Source organism: Castanea sativa, chromosome 6, assembly GCF_040712315.1.
Source record: "Castanea sativa cultivar Marrone di Chiusa Pesio chromosome 6, ASM4071231v1".
In the NCBI taxonomy this organism is placed as follows: Eukaryota; Viridiplantae; Streptophyta; class Magnoliopsida; order Fagales; family Fagaceae; genus Castanea; species Castanea sativa.
Genome location: NC_134018.1, coordinates 42032021 through 42053370, shown reverse-complemented (window position 1 = coordinate 42053370; position 21350 = coordinate 42032021). Strand labels below are relative to the sequence as shown.

General features: G+C 33.7%; 3 protein-coding genes across 3 annotated transcripts; 2 read left to right on the top strand and 1 right to left on the bottom strand.

Moving 5' to 3' along the window:
• The first annotated feature begins 1453 nt into the window (after positions 1-1453).
• On the top strand, positions 1454-4627 carry LOC142640757 (LIM domain-containing protein WLIM2b-like). The gene is made up of 6 exons (XM_075815001.1): positions 1454-1787; positions 2335-2603; positions 2972-3071; positions 3172-3206; positions 3329-3418; positions 4128-4627. The coding sequence occupies exons 2-6, from the start codon at positions 2463-2465 to the stop codon at positions 4335-4337; spliced, it is 576 nt and encodes a 191-aa protein (XP_075671116.1). The 5' UTR covers positions 1454-1787; positions 2335-2462; the 3' UTR covers positions 4338-4627.
• A 1884-nt stretch (positions 4628-6511) lies between these two features.
• Positions 6512-9311, top strand: LOC142638364 (proliferating cell nuclear antigen-like). Its single transcript, XM_075812386.1, has 4 exons — positions 6512-6951; positions 8025-8177; positions 8300-8397; positions 8622-9311. The coding sequence occupies exons 1-4, from the start codon at positions 6633-6635 to the stop codon at positions 9018-9020; spliced, it is 969 nt and encodes a 322-aa protein (XP_075668501.1). The 5' UTR covers positions 6512-6632; the 3' UTR covers positions 9021-9311.
• Positions 9312-10708: 1397 nt separating this feature from the next.
• LOC142640559 (putative sugar phosphate/phosphate translocator At3g11320) lies at positions 10709-18919 on the bottom strand. Its single transcript, XM_075814705.1, has 6 exons — positions 18777-18919; positions 18153-18385; positions 14163-14642; positions 13071-13174; positions 12717-12945; positions 10709-11248 (listed from the first exon to the last, which is right to left on the bottom strand). The coding sequence occupies exons 1-6, from the start codon at positions 18823-18825 to the stop codon at positions 11102-11104; spliced, it is 1242 nt and encodes a 413-aa protein (XP_075670820.1). The 5' UTR covers positions 18826-18919; the 3' UTR covers positions 10709-11101.
• Positions 18920-21350: the final 2431 nt, after the last annotated feature.

Sequence of the window (21350 nt, the reverse complement as noted above, 5' to 3'; positions counted from 1 at the left end):
TCATAAACAAAGAGATCAATAGAAATTAACAAAAGAACTAATAACATTCAACGAAAAAATCACTCGTCCTTTAAACTTTAGAGACCCAACAATGATTTATTGGGGAACCTAATTGAAAAATGATTTTTTTATTATTGAAAAACTAATTGAAATTTAAGTATATTGGTTTAGGAAATATTTTTAAAAGCTTTTTATAGAAAAATAAAACAGTAATTAATTTTTTACAACTTTTTACATTTATTATAAAAATGGTATCAAATTTTTCTTTAAATAATTTATTAACAATTACGCTAATTGTATCCGTTAACATGATTTAAAAAAATATTATTTTTGAGAAGAATTGAAAAGGATTTGGAAAAAGAGAGAAAGGGACTTCTTTGACAAGTTTTAGAGAGCCAATACTCAACTCTCCATAAACTCATATATAGTTGGTCCGACTAGTTGGTGTTCACCCCCAATCTCTCATTTCAAACTAAATTTTGATACAACAATATTTACAAACCAAGCAGCTTCAGGGGTTGGTGCTATTATACGTAATGATAGAGGTGAAATTATGGCTTCTTTAACAGCTAAGGGTTGGCCGGTGACAAGTAGTGATGAAGTGGAAATTCTAGCTTGTCGTTGAGCTGTTGAGTTTACTATTGAGTGTGGCTTTTCAGAGTTGGTTGTCGAAGGTGATAACAAAAATCACGTCATCTGTGAGGTCAAAGAAATGCTTGCTTTCTCAACTGAGACACATTTTTAGGATGTTATTTCCTTCTCAATGATCTACAATGGTAGGAGGTTCACTATGCTAATTGAAGCATCAACTCGGTGGCTCATTGGTTAGCTATGTATGCTATAAATGTCTCGAGTGATGTCATTTGGCTAGAGGATTCTCCTTCCCTTGTTGTGGAGGATTGTACACGGATTCTATTTTTATTCAATGGAAAACTTTATGTAAAGATAGTTTTCCTTATTTTTCAGTGTTTGGTAGCATTAAAAAAGATGAATTAAAGAAAAACAATTTTTGGTCAACATAAAAAGTATGATTTAGTTTTAGAGATTGTTTTTCATTAAATTTTTTTGAAAAATAACTCTAGCTCACAGTAAATTAAATAAGGAAAGTTAGAAGTTTGTTTTTCAACTCTTTTAAAGTTGCTATCAAACATTGAAAAATGAGATAATTTTATAAAAAATATTTTTTAAAAAATGACTCATTTTCTAAAAAATATTATTGTTGAAACAAAATAGTGGTTTTCTTTTTGTAAAAAGAAAAAAAAGAAAAAAAAGTTTACCGTTTAAGCTACTGTTTTTGACCGTAATTACATGCCTGAAAAGGTTGAGCGCGAAAGTAAAAAAAATAAATTCTTGTCCCCACCAAAAGACCAAACCAGAAAGTGGTCATCCAGTAAAAATTTTCCCTTTAATTAACAAAGCCCAACAACAACAACAGCTAGCCAAAAAGCCGCGTGATTGTGAGTCCATTACTCATTGAGAATCGTTGAACCAGACAAAGTGGAGACAAAGTGTTTCCAGCCAAGATATTTTTTTGCCCACTTCTTTTTTTATTATTCCCCTATATTCTCTCTCACTATTCTTCTCTGTATCTTTAGGGGTGTACTGGTATTTTCCTACTTTTATCTACATGTTTGATGTTTCACTTCGCTGCATCCGTTAGCTGCATATAACCTCTCTGACCCTTTTCGTATTCCACTCCCTTCCCCCATTTCTCAACTTTCTTTCTTGGGTTTTCTTAGATCGAGAAGTGTCAAACTCACAGATCCACTTTTATTCTCTTTGTTCAGGTTAGCATCTTTGACCCTACAATTCTTTAGTTACTATCTTAATCTACTTAACGACCCAGATCTTGTTCTTTCTCTTTGTGCTTGATTATATGTTCACATTTTATCAGTTTTCTTTGTGGGTTGGTGTTAGAGATTCTTAAGTTTAATTATTATGTGCTTCTGTTAGTCTCTGATGGGTAGGGAAATTAAAGAACTTGAATATTGCTTATCCCGTTTTTTCTTCATGTAATGTGAGTGCTTAATCCAAGTCAAATTTCTGTATATGATTCTGGTTGAGTTGGGTTTTAGTTGTTTATTTATTTTTTAAAGAAACCCATTTGGATAAATCATTTGAAGTTTCAGAATTTTGGGTTTTTTTCACTCCTTAGTTGAGTTTGATTTTAGTTTTCTAAAAAACCCATGTGGAAAAATCAATTAAAGTTCCAGAATTTTGGGCTGTTTTAGTTTCCTGCTTCTTGTAAGAAACCAAACAGAATGAATGGGTTCATTTTCCCTGATTTGACATATTCTAACTGCATTCTTGATTCTGTTTTTTGTGTTTTTTAAGTTCTTGGAGTAGATAAGATTGCTGTTTGGAAAAGGAAAATCTGAACAGGAAGTGATTTTGAAGCGGATCCATCGCCTTGGATTTGGCGGTATATTTAGTACTTAGAGAGAAGAGTCAGATCCAAGGCAATGGCTATGTCTTTCACTGGCACCCAACAGAAATGCAAGGTCTGTGAGAAGACAGTTTATCCAGTAGAGCAGCTATCTGCTGATGGGGTTGTTTACCACAAGTCTTGCTTCAAGTGCTCCCACTGCAAAGGGACCCTAAAGGTATATCTATCATCCTTGAAGACTCAATTTTTAATTTTTGGCTGGTGTAGCTTCAAATGTAGTATGTAGGCAGATGGAATGCATTGAATTTGTTGTGTTTTGGTTATGATTTAGGCTGAAATTACATGTTGACTGTAGATGCAATGTACAATTATCAGTATATAGAAGTATATAATGTTATCAACTGCCATGTATAAATCAACCTTGAGTGATTTTTATACCATTCATGCAGCATTATAAGGGTTTGATATGAAATCTAGTGACATTGTTTGCATTAAACCAGATTCTATTACTAAAGATTAGAAACTTCTGGCCTTTTGGATCTAGTTCTATGCAGGCTATTATCTGTGTAATTTACATGTTTTCAGCTCAGTAACTATTCTTCAATGGAAGGTGTTCTGTACTGTAAGCCTCACTTTGAGCAGCTCTTCAAGGAGACGGGTAGTTTCAACAAGAATTTTCAGTCACGTATGTCTTTTCTTTTGCCATTGATGAAGTTTTATATTTGATTTCTGTCAACAGTTTTTTTTCTGCCTATTTAATTTTCCATGAATTTCATTTTCAACAGCTGCAAAGTCAGCTGAGAAGTTATCTCCAGAGCTGGTAAATTTTCCCTACTGCACTGCGTATATTCAAAATTTAAATATGAGAGGGCAAATATTTCATGAGGATTCTCATGTGTATTAGTGTTGTCACTGATTCTCAAAAGCTTGAGTTGGTTTCAGACTAGGTCACCTAGCAAGGCTGCAAGCATGTTTTCTGGGACACAAGAAAAATGTGCTACTTGTGGTAAAACTGCTTACCCACTTGAGAAGGTAAAATTCTAATATCCCCTAGAGTCATTTTGTTGTGATAATCTACATGGAAAATCTCAAATTTTTATCTGGTTGCTGACTCTGAGTGCTCTTCTTTTTCCACCTCTATTTCCTCTTTTCCTGGTCCAACCCTAGCAGTTTGGGGTTGTGATACCCTTTTAGTGTTTTTTCTATTCGATGAGTGCATGTCTTGTATGCATCTGTTGTTAATTATAATTTACGGCATTGGAGTATGTAGATCTCACATTTCATATATAAATATCTAACAAACATTGGGAAATGGAAATAGCATTCTTGATCCTTTGTTGACAATTATATGCAGGAGTAGAGTGGGATTAATGTTTATAGTAATCTCAGTTAGCAAATGTGGATTTAAGATTTCGAATTTGTCGATTCTAATGCTATTGGCCCCCAGGTCCCTCCTGCTTAATGAACTTTCAGGATCAAATACTAGCCAAATATGTATATGTATGTATGTGTATAGTTGGCTAGCTTTTTACCTAGATTAGATCTGTTTGGCATGGCTTATTCTTTTAGCTTTTTAGTTTATTTGGTTATGTATAGTTTTTTAAAGCCTCATTTTTTCTAGGTAAACTTTCAGCAAATAAGCTTACAACAAAATGTAACATTCAAATGCACCTTAAATAAAATTTTACAAGTATGATAGTGTTGATTACAATGTTGGTTTGTTTTGACTAAAAATTTGCAGGTGACAGTGGAGAGCCAGGCTTACCACAAGTCATGTTTCAAGTGCTCTCATGGTGGTTGTCCTATAACACCATCTAATTATGCAGCTCTAGAGGGCATTTTGTATTGCAAACACCATTTCTCCCAGCTTTTCAAGGAGAAAGGGAGCTACAACCATCTTATCAAGTCTGCATCAATGAAGCGTGCAGCAGCCTCTACGCCAGAGGCTTAAACTCCCTATCATTTATTATGGTTTGATTACAAGGTTTTCTCTTTGTTTATGGGTGTGTTTCTTCTGATACCTAATTTTCTTGGTGGAGAATTGGCAAAACTTGTTTCTCTCTTTGCTTTTAGCTCATCATCATTGTTGGGCGTACTGTTGTGTTTGCTTGAACATGGGATGCAAATCCAGCTTTTGTAAAACGACTTGCAGGACATTATTTTGCAGAAACTTCATGAGCTTTATGTACCTTTTGTTTTGGCTTGTTACAAAGATATGGAGTGAGAAAAAGTTCATTTCTACTGGCTATTCCTTCTGACTGTCCCCTGTACTCTACCTTCAAAACATTTGTCACTTTTTTTCAATTTTAATTTTGTTTGGAATTTTTGAAAAATTTCCCCTAAAGTTACTAAAAGGAAAGGAAACTTTTAAATGATTAAAACATCACTATGCAGATTTTGTCTGTGCTTATTAGAAAATGTATTCCATGACAAATTTTGGAAATTAATTTTTTCTTGTATCAACTAAATAGGTGGAAGGAATTATTATTATTTTTTCCATCTAATAAAAACAAACCAACATTGTAATTAACACTATCACTTTTATTTATTGGTTTTAATTAGCTTAATTAGTAAAATCTGTTGTTAATGGAGTACAGGTGTTGATCACTTAATTGGAGCTGCCCGGGCTAAAGACAATCTTATAATCATGGTCCCATATGTATATGATTAAAAGAACTGATACCCAAAAATATATGGACCCCTTGGTTTCATTGTTTAAATAGATTGGATTTGCTAATCTCATCCAATCTTTCTTCATCATTCATCGGGACAAGTTGCATCAATACAATTACAAAATAAAATACAATAAATGCAACAAAGGATATATTTACTACCCGCTGCAATGATAACTTCATTTTAAAATGAAAAGAAAAGGTGAAACATTGACCATGAAAATCAAATACTTCTTCACCCAAACACAATATACAAGTGGGACCTGCGCTATGAGTCTATGTGCAAATTGTGCGAATAAAACTGCTTATTTTTTTCTTCTTCGCTACAACTTGAGCCAGGTGGGGAACATTTATGTGAATGCTATATCTAAGTGGTCTTATTCTACGTACTGTGCTAGAAAGCATTATTGCTCTTTTCATTCCAAAGTCAAGAATACAACTCAACTCAAATGATTGATTGGTCAATGTGCCTCTCTTATTACTTTTTTTTTTTGGTTGTATCTCCCTATTCCTTAGATACAATTCTATCTCTATAGCCAAATCTCAATTTGTGAACCTTCGATTTCTAAAAGTGAGACATTGACTACGAAAAATAAAAACCATTTGTAAAACCATAAGTAATTATTATTGTCTTATAAATTAATCTTACGGTTGATTTAAAAGAAGTGTGCACACATTATTAGTATTTCGGATGTGATTTAAAAAAAAAAAATTGTTTTGTACGTATGCATATGTTACACCTTTTTACCAATTATATGCTCACATATATTATGGGTAAAAATATACTACTAGTTTCTAAAGTTAAAACTTGAATTGATTTTTAATTTTCAAAAAATTATAATCATATAAAATTATTTAAAAAAAAAATTTATCATTATAATGAAGTCTTATACTCTTACATAGGCCTCATTGAATTATATCATGTAAGCAAAAGTTAAAACTTATAGCGACAAACTTATAGAATTTAGTAGCACAATAGTTGGTAAGTCACCATTAAAAAAATCAATTTTTTTTTTAAAGATATAATAGAATTTTAATTTATAAAGTTCTCTTTATAATAATTGTTTTTTTGTCATTAGAAAAAGTAGAGTTCAATCTCCATATCCCTTAAAATTTTGCCAATTTAACTAATTGGATCCCTTCTTTTTTTTTTTTTTTTTTTCCCAAAATTTAAGAATAAAATAAGAGCATGATCTGCATTTAAAAAAAAAAAAAAAATCCAAAATTTAACCACAAAACATTTCTATTATTTTTTTTTTCCTATTACTGATATTAAACAAAGAGAGGGAGAAAACAAAGCGACGTAGTTTTGATCTTAAACTGGCGGGAACTTCCTAAAAAGCGACGTCGTTTCAAATGTTAATCCGGCGGGAATGTTCCCCCTTTCCCGCCAAATAGAGCCTAAACCCCAAAAAGCTACTATAAGAAACAACAGTCTCTCTCAGACTCTCACTTTCACTTTCACAGTCTCAGAGTTTCATTCATTTATTTTTTGTTTTTCTTCTCAAAACACAAACAGAAAGCAAAAAAAAAAAAAAACCAAAACCCTAATTTCAAATAGAAGAAAAGCCAAAATGCTAGAGCTAAGGCTAGTCCAAGGGAGTCTATTGAAGAAGGTTCTGGAATCGGTCAAGGACCTTGTCAATGACGCTAACTTCGACTGCTCCGCCACCGGGTTCTCGCTCCAGGCCATGGATTCCAGCCACGTGGCACTCGTGGCTCTCCTCCTCAGATCTGAGGGCTTCGAGCACTACCGCTGTGACCGTAACTTGTCCATGGGGATGAACCTCAACAACATGGCCAAGATGCTCAAGTGCGCCGGAAATGACGATATTGTTACCATTAAGGCCGATGATGGCGGCGACACCGTCACTTTCATGTTCGAAAGCCCTAGTAAGAACTGTTGATTTTGCTTGCTTTTGGTGATTTTTTTTTTTCTGTTGGAAATTTTGTTTGGCTGCTGAGAAAATGTGGGTTTATGGGTTTGGGTTTTTGTTGTCGTTCTGTTTGGTTGCTGTGAAAATGTGGGTGAATTTGTGAAGTTATTGGTGGATGAAGGTGGGATTTTGATATTGTTGCAATTTTGTTTGGTTGCTGGGAAATTGTGGGAGAGGGAAAGAAAATGTGAAGAATGGTTGTTTGATAGATGAAGATGGAGTCTCGAATGTGGTTTTGGATTTTTGTTTATCATTCTGTTTGGTTGCTGTGAAAATGTGGTAAGGGGAAAGAAAATGTGGAAATTTGTTAAGTTCTTGGTAGACGAAGGTGGGGTTTTGATTTTTGATATTTTGTATTTATGTGAATTTGTTTTATTGCTTAAAAAAATGTGAAGATTAGTTGCTTGCCTGTTAAATGAAGGTGGGATCTTTGAAGGTTGTATGATGCCAAGGATATCATAACTTTATAGGGAAAGGAAAGGAAAATGTGGAAACTAGTTAAGTTCTTGTTAGTTGAAGGAGGAATTTTGATTTTTGAATGTCGTATTTGTGGTTCTTTTGTTTGGTGATTTTGTTGTGATTCTGTTTGATTGCTTAGAAAATGTGGAAAAAGGAAGGAAAATATGGAGATTAGTTGTGTGCTTTGATAGAATATTGTATTTGTGGTTTGGTGTTGGCATTCTGTTTTTCCTTTTCTAGAGAAAGTTTGGGGGAAGGAAAGCAATTGTAGTGATTACTTGTGTGCATAGTCTTGAAAATCCTGAATGTATTTTTTATTTGTTTTTGTATATTGGCCTGATTTCCTAATTATTTACTTTAGTTACCTCTTCCTGAACAAAGAATGAACATGGAGTTGGTTTGTCCTGTTGCTCAATATGAAAGTTCATATTCATTTGTTAAAGATATAGAAGGTTGAATGACTTCGATACCTGCATGTGGGGCTTTCTTTGCTAAATGTGGTATACTTTACATTCATTAAAATCCTATGATTGTTTTGTTGATTGCTTGTTCCTTATTCTTGGCATGAAGCTCAAGACAAGATTGCTGACTTTGAGATGAAGCTGATGGACATAGACAGTGAGCATCTTGGAATCCCTGAAGCAGAGTTCCAAGCCATTGTTAGGATGCCATCAGCTGAATTTGCAAGGATTTGCAAGGACCTTAGCTCCATTGGTGATACTGGTATTCTGCTTTCTCATCATGCCCATTGTCAAAGTTGCTCTCAAAAATAGTTTGTTCCTTAAGAGTATGGATGTATCAGACATTCTGAATGCTCATTATGTGGATAATGGCAATTTTTGCAGTTGTGATATCTGTGACAAAGGAAGGTGTGAAGTTCTCCACCAGAGGTGATATTGGGACTGCCAATATTGTTTGCAGACAGAATACTACAGTGGACAAGGTTAGTTACTTTCTTAAGTCTTAAATTTTATCGCATGGAGCAAATACTGTAATTTTGTATCTCAACTTGAATTGCTGGGGCGTGGAAATTTGGGCACTGGTCATTTACCTATAGCAATGTAGTGCTCTACACATGCGTGCTTCTGTTTTCTCCAGGATTATGAAATTGACACAGGAGTTACTTATTGGTGTTTGACATGGTTGATTTCTTGTTTGTATTTACAGCCAGAAGATGCTACCGTAATAGAAATGCAGGAGCCAGTCTCATTGACCTTTGCACTAAGGTATATGAACTCATTCACAAAGGCAACCCCTTTGTCAAACCAAGTCACAATCAGCCTGTCTTCAGAACTGCCTGTGGTAGTTGAGTACAAAGTAGCAGAGATGGGTTACATAAGGTTCTACTTGGCTCCAAAGTTAGAAGAAGATGACATTGAAAATCAAGCGGAAGCCAGGCCTGAAGTGAACAAGAAGCCTAAAGAAGAGCCTATTGTGGACGCCAAGCCTATATCGGAGATTAAGCCTAAATTGGAGGTCAAGGCTGAAGATGAGAATAAGCCTCAAATTGAAAGCACCACTGCAGTGGGATCTAAGGAGGAAATTGATCTTATGGATGATGAGTAGTTTATGGCTGTAATTCATCTGTCCTTTCAGTTGAAAGAATCTGAAGACCAGGCATGTTAGGGCTCATTGAGTTTTGTTTACAGATAAGCCTTAGATGGAATCATATTAATTCTTCCAATTTTAGATGTTTTAGATTGGGATCTTGTGTTGTATATTGTTGATTTCTGCTGAAGGCTGTTGACATCCCTAGCCCTCTGCAATTTTTATGCCTAAAAGGCCTGAACCTAACTCAGATTGTACGGTTTAAAATGGATTAGGTGCTGTTGAAAATGATATCATGCATTCTGAATTGGTTTTTGGTTTTAAATTATGGGAAAATTTTGACGTCACTTTTATAGAAAATGAAAAAACTGTCAAAATAATAACTATTATTTTTTTTTTTTCATAAACTTTAAGGGCACTTGTTAGCATGATCTATAAATGCTTTGAGGCATATCTCATTTACAAGGACAATAATATTATTTATTTTAAGAAAATTTTGACATCATTTTTATAAAAAATGAAAAAAATTGTCAAAATATTATTATTTTTTTTCTATAAATTTTTTTAAACTGGATTGTTAACTAATGGGCACTCATTGTTGTGCTATGAGGCATATCTCATTCACAAGGACAATAATATAAGGTTTATTCTTTATCTACGGTGAGAATAACTGGACAACTGAAAAGGTAAATAAAAAGAGATATAATGGAATAGTCTGGCAGTTGTATGATTGGTGCGGTAGAAGCGTAGAAGATCTGAAGAACCATCAGTAAATGGGCCAGAGTGGCAAGCACGAGACGATGGCACATCAAAGCTTTCATGCAATGTGTAGGAAAATATAATGTAATTGTATTTTATAAGAATATAATATAAAATCTGTAGGTTAAATAGTACGAGTGTTATTTAAAAATATTTTTAATTTTTATAAGTTTTAAGTGTGTATATATATATATATATATATATATATATATATATATATATATATATATATTTTGCATTCAACAACAATTTAATAATAAGATTTGAACTACATAATTATAATATATATATATATATATGTTTTTTTTATAAATAGAGAAGATGTTCTTAATTTTTTTTTTAAAAAAAGATACTATAATTGGTAGACTAATTTAAAAATTTCTTATAATGTTTTTTATTTTATTTTAAATTTACACCATTTTATGAAACACATGATGTTATGTTAAGTTTAAATTATTATATTAGTTTACAATTGTAACATTTTTTTTCTTTTCAAATATAAGTATGATGCCTATATTATTGAAACCTGAATTTTAAAGTAATTTTTTGAATATTTGTCATTTTTATTGTTATTTTAGGGCTAATAATATATATAATTTTTAGTGTCTATTTCCTTTGTATTTTTAACAAAAAACTAAAAAGTTTGGTCAAAATAGAATAAAATTTCATACTTTTCAACCCAAGAATTAAGAAAAAAAGAAGAAGAATTGAGTTAGAGAAGAGAACTTACAAAAAGAATGAATTTAATGTCCAATTAGTTCAAAATAAACTGAATGAACCGAAATAGAATTAATAAGACCCAATGGACCTTTGGAGACTATCTGAGTAAATTGGTCATGTTCCAACAGTGTTCAACTTTGGCAACCACCAGATTTCTTGTGGGTAATTAATTTGAAGAGGGACACCATAATTAAATCCTTAATAAAGCCAAGATGACAAGCACAGAATGGTGAGATTATGAATGTTTTTCATTAATTAATCAATATAAGAAATGTTAATAACAGACTGATTGTGTAGAGATCCAATTCTAAAATCCTTTCCTGAAAGAATAAAAGAAGATTAAAAAAAAAAGAGTCCTCCAAACCCCAAGCTAGGAATAATAGAGGTATATAAGTCACTTATTGAAATTTTCTACTTCTTTGGCTAATCCTGAGTTGTTGCTGATACAAGTGGAAGCCAATCTCTGCAGGCTTCCCGCAAAAAATAGAGTTTAGAGGGCAATATCCACCTCAAACTGCTAGTACGTTGGCCCAAACTTTTGCCTCCATGTGGGTTGATGCTATCCTCGCTGTAGAAAAACAAAATATTGGAAAATCCACTTAATGCTTTCCAGATTGATATCATTTGCTTCGTTTCTTGGCTTCACTGTAGAGTATAACTCCCATGACTGTAAGCGAGTAACCAAGCATTCCAGTCACTGACACGGGATTTCTAAAAATTAAAATTGAAACCACCACAGCCACTGCCCCCTTTGCATTTCCTAGTACCTGAAAGAACCAGAACTCTTTGTTTTACAAATGTTGAACTTCCAAAAAAAAAGATAAGGGGAAACAAAAAAAAAAAAAAAAAGGCAACATTGCACATATATGTATTGAACCTTTGAAACACAAATATAGATAGGGCAGCAAGACTGAATACATAACTTTAAGGGCAAAAACATAATGCTCAACCTTTTATTGCTCAGCAAATGCTTTGCTCCCAAGAAGTTCATTAGTAAAAATAGCCAAAAATATCCAACTCAGAAGATACTTTAACATAAAGCCATACAACAAGAGAGCTACAAAGTCTATTGAAGCAGTATCCCTCTCACTTAGAATGGCTGCATGGACTTTGTTCCACATCTTCAGCCTAAATACTTTTGGCCATCCTTAAAAGAGTAGTTTCAGCTGAAACCAAACTCAAATGGTACCACAATTGGTTTCCACCATACATGATCAAATCATCTTAGAGGATTGTCTCAATTGGTCATGCCTAGAGTTCAAAACTCATATATGATAATATCCCACTTATCCATCTCATCAACTAAACTCTTTAAAAAATTCAAATATCATGGCTGCAATTAAGTTACCACGGGAAACCGAGTCAACATAAAAACTCAAATGCTTTTCTCCAAACTTCACTCCATCCATAAACCACCATATGTAGCTATAGGAATTGATCTAGGGTACAGAACTTGTGGAATTTGCCGATTTTTATAGAGATCATGCAGCACTATTTAATACTCCCCACCAATAACCCCTAGAGGAATTTATGATTAACGAGCTTCACTAAGAAGTAAGAACTCTATTTTTGGGCTCAATTTATAAATTTCCACGCTCTTTACATTACATCTTACACTCTCAATTGTTCCTTTTTGTAGTATCATTAAAATATATTTTATTTATGAAGATAATAAGCAAACATGGTTTTTTTTTTTTTTTTTTTTACTTAATTGGTAAGTCAACCATGCACTAGGTGACTCTTACAGGGACCCTCCACCTGTACTAACAAGGTGAGAAAGTATAAATTGAGCTATAGGACATTAGCAATAACCTACTTAGATTATGCAATGCAAAGCAGGCACTCAACTTCTCTTTAATGTTTTTTTTTTTACATAATTTTAGGAAAGAACTTGTTAAGGCTCCATCTATGCAATAATCAGAAACACCTCATTGCGCCCAAGAATTGATAGAAAGAAATTATTGCAATTTCTACCGACAACGTACATTTCCTTATCATATGTCCCACTAAGCAGACACGATCCTTTTCTAATTAATATTCAGATTTCTATAATTCCAAAATTAATTTATGAAGATCATTCCTCCAGAACTGTTCAAGTTCTATAGGGAAGAAAAATATTCATTTCTCTGAGCTCAAAAATAAATAGGCAAATAGTGCACACAAGCAATTAACAGAGAACATGAAACATGTTAGATAACAAACAGAAGTTAGTCTATATCAAGAAGTGAGTCATACCTGAAGAGTGAGTGCACTAGTGTGTTTTGTGACCAAGAAATTGGTCAGATTTACAAAATATGCCAGCGATGAATTGAATAGTAGATACCAGATGATCTTGTGATCATCTCTAGCAAGAGCTAGTGTGATGCCAACCACATTTTCTTCCATAATAAGTGTTGCAGGTAGCAGAAAAACAACAGCTATTGGAGCCATGTATAGAAGGAGGTTCATAGAATTCAGCTTCTCCCTTGAATAATATTAAGAAGGCATTGTCAGTACCCACTTTTAGTTTTGAAATAATTCAACTACAGAACAAAGAAATTATGCCATTAACTTTTGTCTCAATAAGATGAACACATAAGAGTTTCTTACCCTTCTGAAGAGAGCAAAATCCCCTGTAGCACTGACTTGAGTGCCCTTGCAGCTGTAGCTGCAATACAGATTATGAACCCAAACAGATGGAAACTCGGTTCACCCTGTTGCCACAAATCAGAAGACATATTATTCCAGTGATATCACTTGAATAAAGAAAACATTTAAAGAGTTCTGCAAATCACTCTAATGAGTCTATCAACAGTCCAACTAAATCATCCAAATATCAAATTGATGGAAAAAGCACTCAATTTCATGCAGCCAAATAAAGCTTCAATCTTACATATCAAGGGCAAAACTTAGGTACAGCTCCTAAGCATTGTAACATAGGTTCCCCAATTGAATTCAACCACATGGTTTTATTGACAAATGCAGCAAAGACATTAATATCAATGCAACCACATGGTTGACTTTTATTGGAGAACCTATGGCAACACCTAAGGAACTATAGCTAAGTTTTAGCCACATATCAAAACAAACCTCCCCCCCAAAAAAAAAGAACAAGAAAAATAAGTTACCAAATTAAGCCTAATAGTTAATCTAAGAATAGTTGGGTAGACGGAAAAATAATATGAATTTTCCCTTATTTTCCTAGATCTTTCAACCCATCAAACAGTAATAAATTATATGCAGTATCTCCCAATTAAAATGAGAAAACGAACTTTTTTTTTAATGTTGAGAAAACAAATCTAATTGCACAGAAAAGTAGCTCAAAAACTTAATGCAAAACCCACATCCAATATTCAATAATTATACACAAGTCAAAACCAAATCAAAACCAGGCAAAAAAGCTCATATCTCCATTAAGCCTAATAGCTAAACTAGTCTCAGCTAGGTAGACTGAAAAATATAAGACTTTTTTGAAATGCGATTTTCATATATCTTCTAGCCCATTAAACTGCACTAAATTATTATCAGTAACTCCCAATCAAAGTTAAATAAACTAACCTAATTGCACATAAAAGTAGCTCAAGAATTCAATTGAAGCAAAACCCATATCCAAAATTCAATCAATTTGCACAAATTAAAACCAAAAAACAAAGCTAAAAAAAAAAAGAAGAAAAAGAAAAAGAAAAAGAGAGAAGCACATACCCCACTTGCAATGATGACTCCAGTGACAACAGGAATGAGAGTAACATAAGTAAGCCAAGCCTCCCTCTTCAGAGTCATAATGTACGCAAAAACCGCAGTGAAAAACGGCGTGGTAGCCCCAATAGCCTGGTTGAACGAGACGGGCAAGAATCGCAGAGATATGTTCCCAAACACAACCGAAACGCAGAACACGAGGCTCAGCGCCGCGATCTTAAAGAACTGAACCCGGGACCGAATCGTCTGCATAGGCACCATCTTCATCCACGCGATTGCCACGTAGCTGAGCAACGAGCAAGCCGTCATGTGACACATGGTCAAAAAGATCGGGTACTTGAACCCGTAATTGCTCAGCAAGTACTTGTTTAGCAATAGGACCCCAATGTTGGAGGAGTACCACGCTGCTACGAGCCCGATCGTGAAGAATCTGCTTGTACCTTTCATTTTCGTTGATGGGTCTTGATCCGACGGCTCCGAATTTGCCTTCAACAACAAAAAAGATTGGATTTTTATATTTTCAGTGAGTAATCAGAAAACGGTGAGGTCTACTATACAAGGAAGGAGATAATAATAGATCTGGGCATTGGAGAATTTAGAGAGAAAGCTTGTGGGTTTTCTCTTCCATGGATCTGAGCGAAAATTGAGTTGAGTTTCATTTCATTGAAAACAAAGAATAAGAGAAAGGGATTGATTTGCTTTTAAATATTTAAAAAAAAAAAAAAAACGTGGGTGTGAAACAAAACAAATGAAAAAAGGTCGAGTTTTTGAGGATGACCGACGAGGAATGTAGCTCTCTGCAAATAAAGGAAAAGAGAGAGACACAGAAAGAGAGAGAAAGAAAGAGTTTTTATTTATTTTTGAGAACAGAACAGAACAGAACAGAAACAGAGGAAAGAAAGAGGAGGTAAACGTAAAACGCGTATGGAATGGACTCTGCAAGTTTCGTTTCTCTTTCGGGTTTTTTTATTATTATTTATTGGTATAGGTGGTGCTGTTGTAGTGGGACTTTCTAATTTGTTTCCTTTCTATATATACGATTTCTATTTCTATATATATTTGCTTGGTTTTGTAACTTTGTTGATTTCTAATTTGTTTTTTCTTTTTTTTCCATAGAGGTGTACCGTTTAAGAAAAGTATAACTTTTGACTTATATACGGTTTCCAATGTTGCAGGGAATTACAAGAATTTGGTGGGTACCTTCAATTTGAAAAATTAGCTTGGTTTTTATGATAGTTAATGTTAAAGAGTGTTTTTAGAATAATGATTAATAAATTATATTAAGAAAGTTTTGATATCATTTTTATAGGAGATTTAAAAAGTCATCATTAAAATTAATTATTTTATTATTTTTTCTTAAAATATATCTAAAAATAGCTCATAAACTAATGCTCTTAAAACACTTTTTAACATTTCTCTTTTATGATATTAATATTTTATAGTATAGAAAAATTCTTAGATTTACTTGTATAACTTTTTTTTTTTTTAACCGTGGTTGTGATAGTTGGATTTGCAAAGCATTCTAATTTGACTCGACAAATAAATAATAATAATAATAATAAATAAAAAATCTGAGATGGGTAATTTACTAATTTTAATTCCCAAGTGTGCAATGTTTTAAAGAGAAATTATTAGAAGATATTGCGACATGCCAACATGTATTGATTTGCAAATGAAAACATCAAGGGTCACTTTTAATTTTTATTCCGAATTATGTCCAATTTTATACATGCCATACATGAGGATTTCTTTTATTTTCCTTTGATTTTTTCCTTTGTGATTTAAGAAGTGGTCCACTTTAGTAGTCTTTGACCCAAACTCCAAAACCCCACTTAGCACCAAGAATTTATTCCAAAACACTCTTTTTTTTTTTTCTTTTTTTTTTTTCAATAGAATGAGTCAAACGATCGAATAAATGACAAAACTATATTAAAATTGTGAAAATGTACCCCTAACTAATTTGTAATTAGTGTCACGATTCATGAATAATTAAAAAAAAAACGACACGTTCTCGTTGACTTTAGCACTATACTTGTGAAAACAAAAATGTATTCTATGACTTGGACCGTCATCAACGGAGATGTGATTAACACTACGTGCCTTTTTCATTTTTTTTTGGGTCGTGGAAGAAGGAATACTCAAAGTGCTTGCTTACTAGAAACTTAAAAACTTGGACTAGTTAGGCAAAGGCCGATCCAAGTGCCGCCTAATTTTCTATGAAATTATGCCAATCTGGCCCATGTGAAAATACCACTATTTTATAGTTTATACTCTTAAACTAAGTACTAGAAATTGACCTCCAAAGAAAGAAAAAAAAAAAACCACTAGAAGAAATTTGGGTCATCAAGGAGAAGAGAAGCCCTAGGTTGGATCAAATCACATTTGTGTGAGTGGGGAATGGGACCCTTTTTTTTTTCTTATTTTCATGGTTTTAGAAACATGTTGTCTTGGACTGGTTCAGACAAATAATCAGCTTTGTTTGGTAATCAAATGTTGAAACAATCTTCAGCTTCACTACATGTAGTAAAAGCATGATTTTTTTTTTCTTTCTTTCTTTTTGTTGCTATAAGAAACATGATATTCTTTCTTTTTCTCTATCCCTTTTTTCTAAAGGTTGGCTATCCTAACCAAACTGATAGGTACAGGTTCTCCAAGAAAGTGGAATGGAATGCTACTAACTAAAGTCAACTGTTAGTTATTTAATCCGAATTAACTGTTCTGGACCAAATTACTTGTGTTTTTGAAACGGAAATGGGTTTGCTTTATTGTTACATTTACAACATTCATAAATGACTCCTTTTGTTTTGTTTTTTTTTGTTGTTGAGATTATTCATAAATGACTCATTAATTTTGGAATTGGAACAGTTCTATTTAATAAAAAAATGGGGGGTTTTGTTTTGTTTTGTGTGTGGCATTTATAGAAATAAATAGAGGAATTAACAATTAAGGGAATCCTAGTATATAAAAAAAGTATTTCAGGGCCTTTTAGTGGCAATTAAAAAACAAATAATCTTAGCAATGCTATCAACATAAATTTTTTTTTTTGCCAAAGGCCTTGTAGCTGAATTGACACATTCCCATGTACAAAGTGTTTAGGGGTTCAGGGGAGAATGGGTTCAAGCTGCAAGATTAGTAGTATGTTGTAATTATCTCTAAAAAAAATATATATATATATATATTTTTTACAACTTACTAAGGTGATACATTATGATTGAAGCAACATTATTTTTAAATGAGCCAATAATTGTACCATATTTATTTATTTATTTTTTATAGAAGGTAGAAATTTTATTCTAGCATAATCTAGGTGTATATGTGTATGAAACTCTCTCCTATAGACTTGAAGTCCGGCCTTTACCCCCACCCCCTACAAACACTTATACTTGTGGAGTGACCATTGCACCAAAATTGTACATCAATCATAAGTCATCTCGTTAAGAATCTAATAACTCAACTAGTTGGCATATACCATCTCAAAAAAAACTAGTTGGGATATGCTTTAGTAACATATCATGTCGTCAAGAATTACAAATTTTTTTATATTATACTTATTTCTCTCAAATGCAGCACATTGTAGTTGGCTAGTTGCATGGCATATTAAAATTAACAATAGTCTCAATACACAAATTTTCATACTTTTTCTCACACTTTTCAGGTGGCATATTATAATTTGTGTTATTAAACTTAAAATAAAAATGGAATTTATTTTGTAAATAATGCTGCACTAATCACATCTTAACAAGTCATGAAAAAAAGGAATATGTTTCTAGCATTGCTTCCAAGTAAAACACCAGATAATGTGGCCCTCACAGAACAGACATCATTCAAAAAAATCAAAGGCCCAGGTCCAAGTCATGGATTTCAGGCCAAAATCCAGAGGTCCCAAAAGACTAAAGGGCCAAAGCCCATTGAGTAAACACTTTCATATATTTAAAAATCCTAGTGGACTTTTTATGGTAGAGATATAAATGGAAATGTGCATGATAAAATTCCAACCTTATTATTATTAGCTGCTGCCCAGAAATAAGAGTCAGACAAGGGGGCTGCTTGACCATCGGATACCTTCACCACACCTCTGTTTCCTCTATATATTCCATCGGAACCAACTAATCCATAGCCCTTACTTCCACTTCCACCACTTTTGTTTAACAACCATAAATTGGTCCCAATCCTAGACGCTCTCAGTCTCGGAGTATCCCAACTTAACTTAGCCCCTCGTTTTGCTCCACCTGAAATCACAAAATTAAGGTAATAAATCTTTCCCATTTCACACCCTAGATTACAATTCATGACCCTCAAATCATATCACAAATTATAACCTTTTTGAGGTCTAATCTCAGACTAAGACTTCAATCAATTAAAGCTTATTAATAAAAAAAAAAAAAAAAAAAAAACGTGCACAATCATCATTTGGGTGAAAATAGTACGGCATAGATAGATGATACCTAAAATTTTTCAAGTTAAAAAATTCTGGGATTTCTAAATTTTCTGAAAATTTAAGAGAAATCCATCTGGGTATACATGTATGTAAATGGAAATTCTATTTCATCAAAAAAACAGAAGAAGAAATTCTATGCAATCAGTGGCAATAAAAGAGGGTGAGAGAGATAGAAAGCATACCTTTGAAGGAAACAAGGGTTGCCGAAGAAGTTAATGCAATCTGTGCCATTGAAGAAGGGGGGGGGGGGGGGGGGAACCCCGTGTGTTTGATGGTGTTTGTGAGAGAGAAAAGAGAGAGAGAGAAAGAAAGTGAGAGTGAATTTGGCAAAGAAAAGTGTCTAGGTTCTTTCGCTGACAACAACCGTCCGGCAAAAGCCAAGAGGCAGGAGCCAATGGCACATCTATGTTAGAATCCAGTCTTCTGACCATTTATTGCACACATGGCACTGCTTATGTGATTTTTATCCATTTCTTTTCAAAATTGGATGTGAATTTTGTTTTAAAAAATTAAATTAATACTACCATTTTTCTATTGGAGGTATATTCTTTATTATTCTTTACAATTGCAGGAATCTTAGGCGAATTTGAAAAAATCCCAATTCATTCATTCTATTCTCGCCTCCTCAAAATCTATGGTATTTTCTTCAGAGTACCAATTTTCTCCGATCTACAACAGTACTTCTATTACATAGAGAAGTATGTCATTCAAAGCAGGGACTTTTCTTCTCTTGGTTCCACGATGGTGAATACTCAATAGGAAAATTTTTATCACTACCACACACACACATACTTGCGATATTCATCTCATATCTCTTGAAATCTCCCTCCATGTACGTAATAATCTTATTATAACCGTTCTTGCTCCTCTTAAATCACATACTACATAGTTCATACTCCCTTACATGGAATTTTCCCTTTAGCATTTGTCTTTTTTTTTTTTTTTGGGTAACCGGGGTAAATTACTGAACTAGAGGAAAATAATAGAAGAGTTAGCACAAAGTCTCTCAGAGACTGTGCCAATAGCATCAAAACACAATAAGAGGCCAAGATCCGAAGGAGGATCATCAAAAATGATAAAATCTTGCTGCTGTGTAGCTCCTAGTCTCGCCATTCTGCAGCACATTGATTCCCTTCCCTAAAGCAGTGGTTAATCTTCACCCTGTGCAACAGCTCCAAAAGCTTCCTGCAATCCGAGATAAGGACATGATGAGAAATGTTAGTCTATGTTCGGTTAGACACCCACTCCATCACTATTTTAGCATCTAATTCAACTTCAATTGCCTCAACATTTAACTACATACACAGTTGAAGGACATCTCTTATGACCTATTTGGAAGTTTAGAGAGGGAGGAGAGTAGAGAGGAGGAGAGGGGTGGGGAGGAGAGTAGAGGGGAATGATTATTCTCCACCTTATTTCAATGCTTTTAAAATTAGTAAGGGGGAAATGAGTAATTAGCATTTCTTTTTATTTAGATGTTTTTAAAATTAGGATAGAAAGAAGAAAAAATAATTTAAATAGACAAATTTACCCATATTTTAAAATGAACTTACAACATTGGTCTATGATTTATGATTAATTTGTTAGATTAAATAATTATTTAATCAACATTCTCATTCCATCAAATACCACTAATAAAATAATAAAACTACTATTAACTATTATAAAATAATTTTTATTACCTAAAAAAAAAAAAAACATTTTCTTTATTGTACATACCTGTGTTGTGTTGAAGAAGAAAGAGGTTTTCCCAGCGAAAGCGAATCCCAAGGACAACCCGTCGGAGCGAGCCACCGTCGTGTTGGAGCACGGCTAGTACTCGCCGTTGTTGTAGCTCGCTGCGTCGACGGAGACCAGAAAGTTGGAGCAACGTCTCATGGGTGCTGTGGGCTCGAAGCTTGAGAAAGCTCTCGGAGACCAGTTCTCTGAATGCGAGTGCTACTTTGGTCTCGAAAATTTCAGCAACACTAGCTATTGCAATAGCGTTTTGCAGGTTCAATCTGAATCGTTTTGCTTCTTTTCTTTATTTTTTTTTCGTTTTGATTTTGTGGTTAGGGTTTCAATTTCTAATGGAATTTGTATTTCATCGCGAGCTTGAATTTTTCTTGTTGGGTTGCCTTATTTGCAGAGTCAGTAACAAAGGTAAATAGCATGGCTACATATTACTCTGTTTGGTTGCCCAGAAACAGTGAGATTCTTTTTTTTTTTTTTTTTTTTCATTCAACTTAAATTTTCTCAGGAAACAAACAATGATTATTTATATAATTGGTTTGTAATTTTGTTAATTTAGAAAGGGTAAACTGGAAAATTCATTTGGGCAATAATTTATCTACTTTACTCTCCCTCAAAATCTCTCCAATTTGGGGGAATTAAAAATGAGGGGTTAGAGGGAGTTGAACCCCCTCCAAACCCCTCCCCCTCATTCCTTAAAAAACTCTCAAACAAAGTAATTGAATTACTCCCCTTCCCTCTACTCTACTCCCCTCCTTTTTTAAACATCCAAACAGGCCATTAGTGCCCATAGCTCGGCTTCCACACTAGTTGCAATTCCAATGGCTCTCGCGAAACCTTTAATCCAACCACCATTATGATCACGGGCCCCAGATTCCCAATAGCAGAGCCATCTGTATTTAGCTTGAGCCAATTCAAATCTGGTTTGTTCCATTTGACATGGACTGGAATTTTTTCCTTAGTTGGTTTAATGCGCCGAGCACTGAAGTAATAATCCAACGCCACATTCATCACCCCACCTATAT

Coding starts and splice junctions, on each gene's coding strand:
- LOC142640757 (XM_075815001.1), top strand. CDS start 2,463: ATGGCTATGTCTTTCACTGGCACCCAACAGAAATGCAAGGTCTGTGAG. Junction 3,072..3,171: donor CAACAAGAATTTTCAGTCAC/GTATGTCTTTTC, acceptor CATTTTCAACAG/CTGCAAAGTCAGCTGAGAAG. Junction 3,419..4,127: donor CTGCTTACCCACTTGAGAAG/GTAAAATTCTAA, acceptor AAAAATTTGCAG/GTGACAGTGGAGAGCCAGGC.
- LOC142640559 (XM_075814705.1), bottom strand. CDS start 18,825: ATGGCACAGATTGCATTAACTTCTTCGGCAACCCTTGTTTCCTTCAAA. Junction 12,946..13,070: donor ATTTTGCTCTCTTCAGAAGG/GTAAGAAACTCT, acceptor ATATTATTCAAG/GGAGAAGCTGAATTCTATGA. Junction 11,249..12,716: donor CTAGTGCACTCACTCTTCAG/GTATGACTCACT, acceptor TGGTTCTTTCAG/GTACTAGGAAATGCAAAGGG.
- LOC142638364 (XM_075812386.1), top strand. CDS start 6,633: ATGCTAGAGCTAAGGCTAGTCCAAGGGAGTCTATTGAAGAAGGTTCTG. Junction 6,952..8,024: donor TTTCATGTTCGAAAGCCCTA/GTAAGAACTGTT, acceptor CTTGGCATGAAG/CTCAAGACAAGATTGCTGAC. Junction 8,398..8,621: donor AGAATACTACAGTGGACAAG/GTTAGTTACTTT, acceptor TTGTATTTACAG/CCAGAAGATGCTACCGTAAT.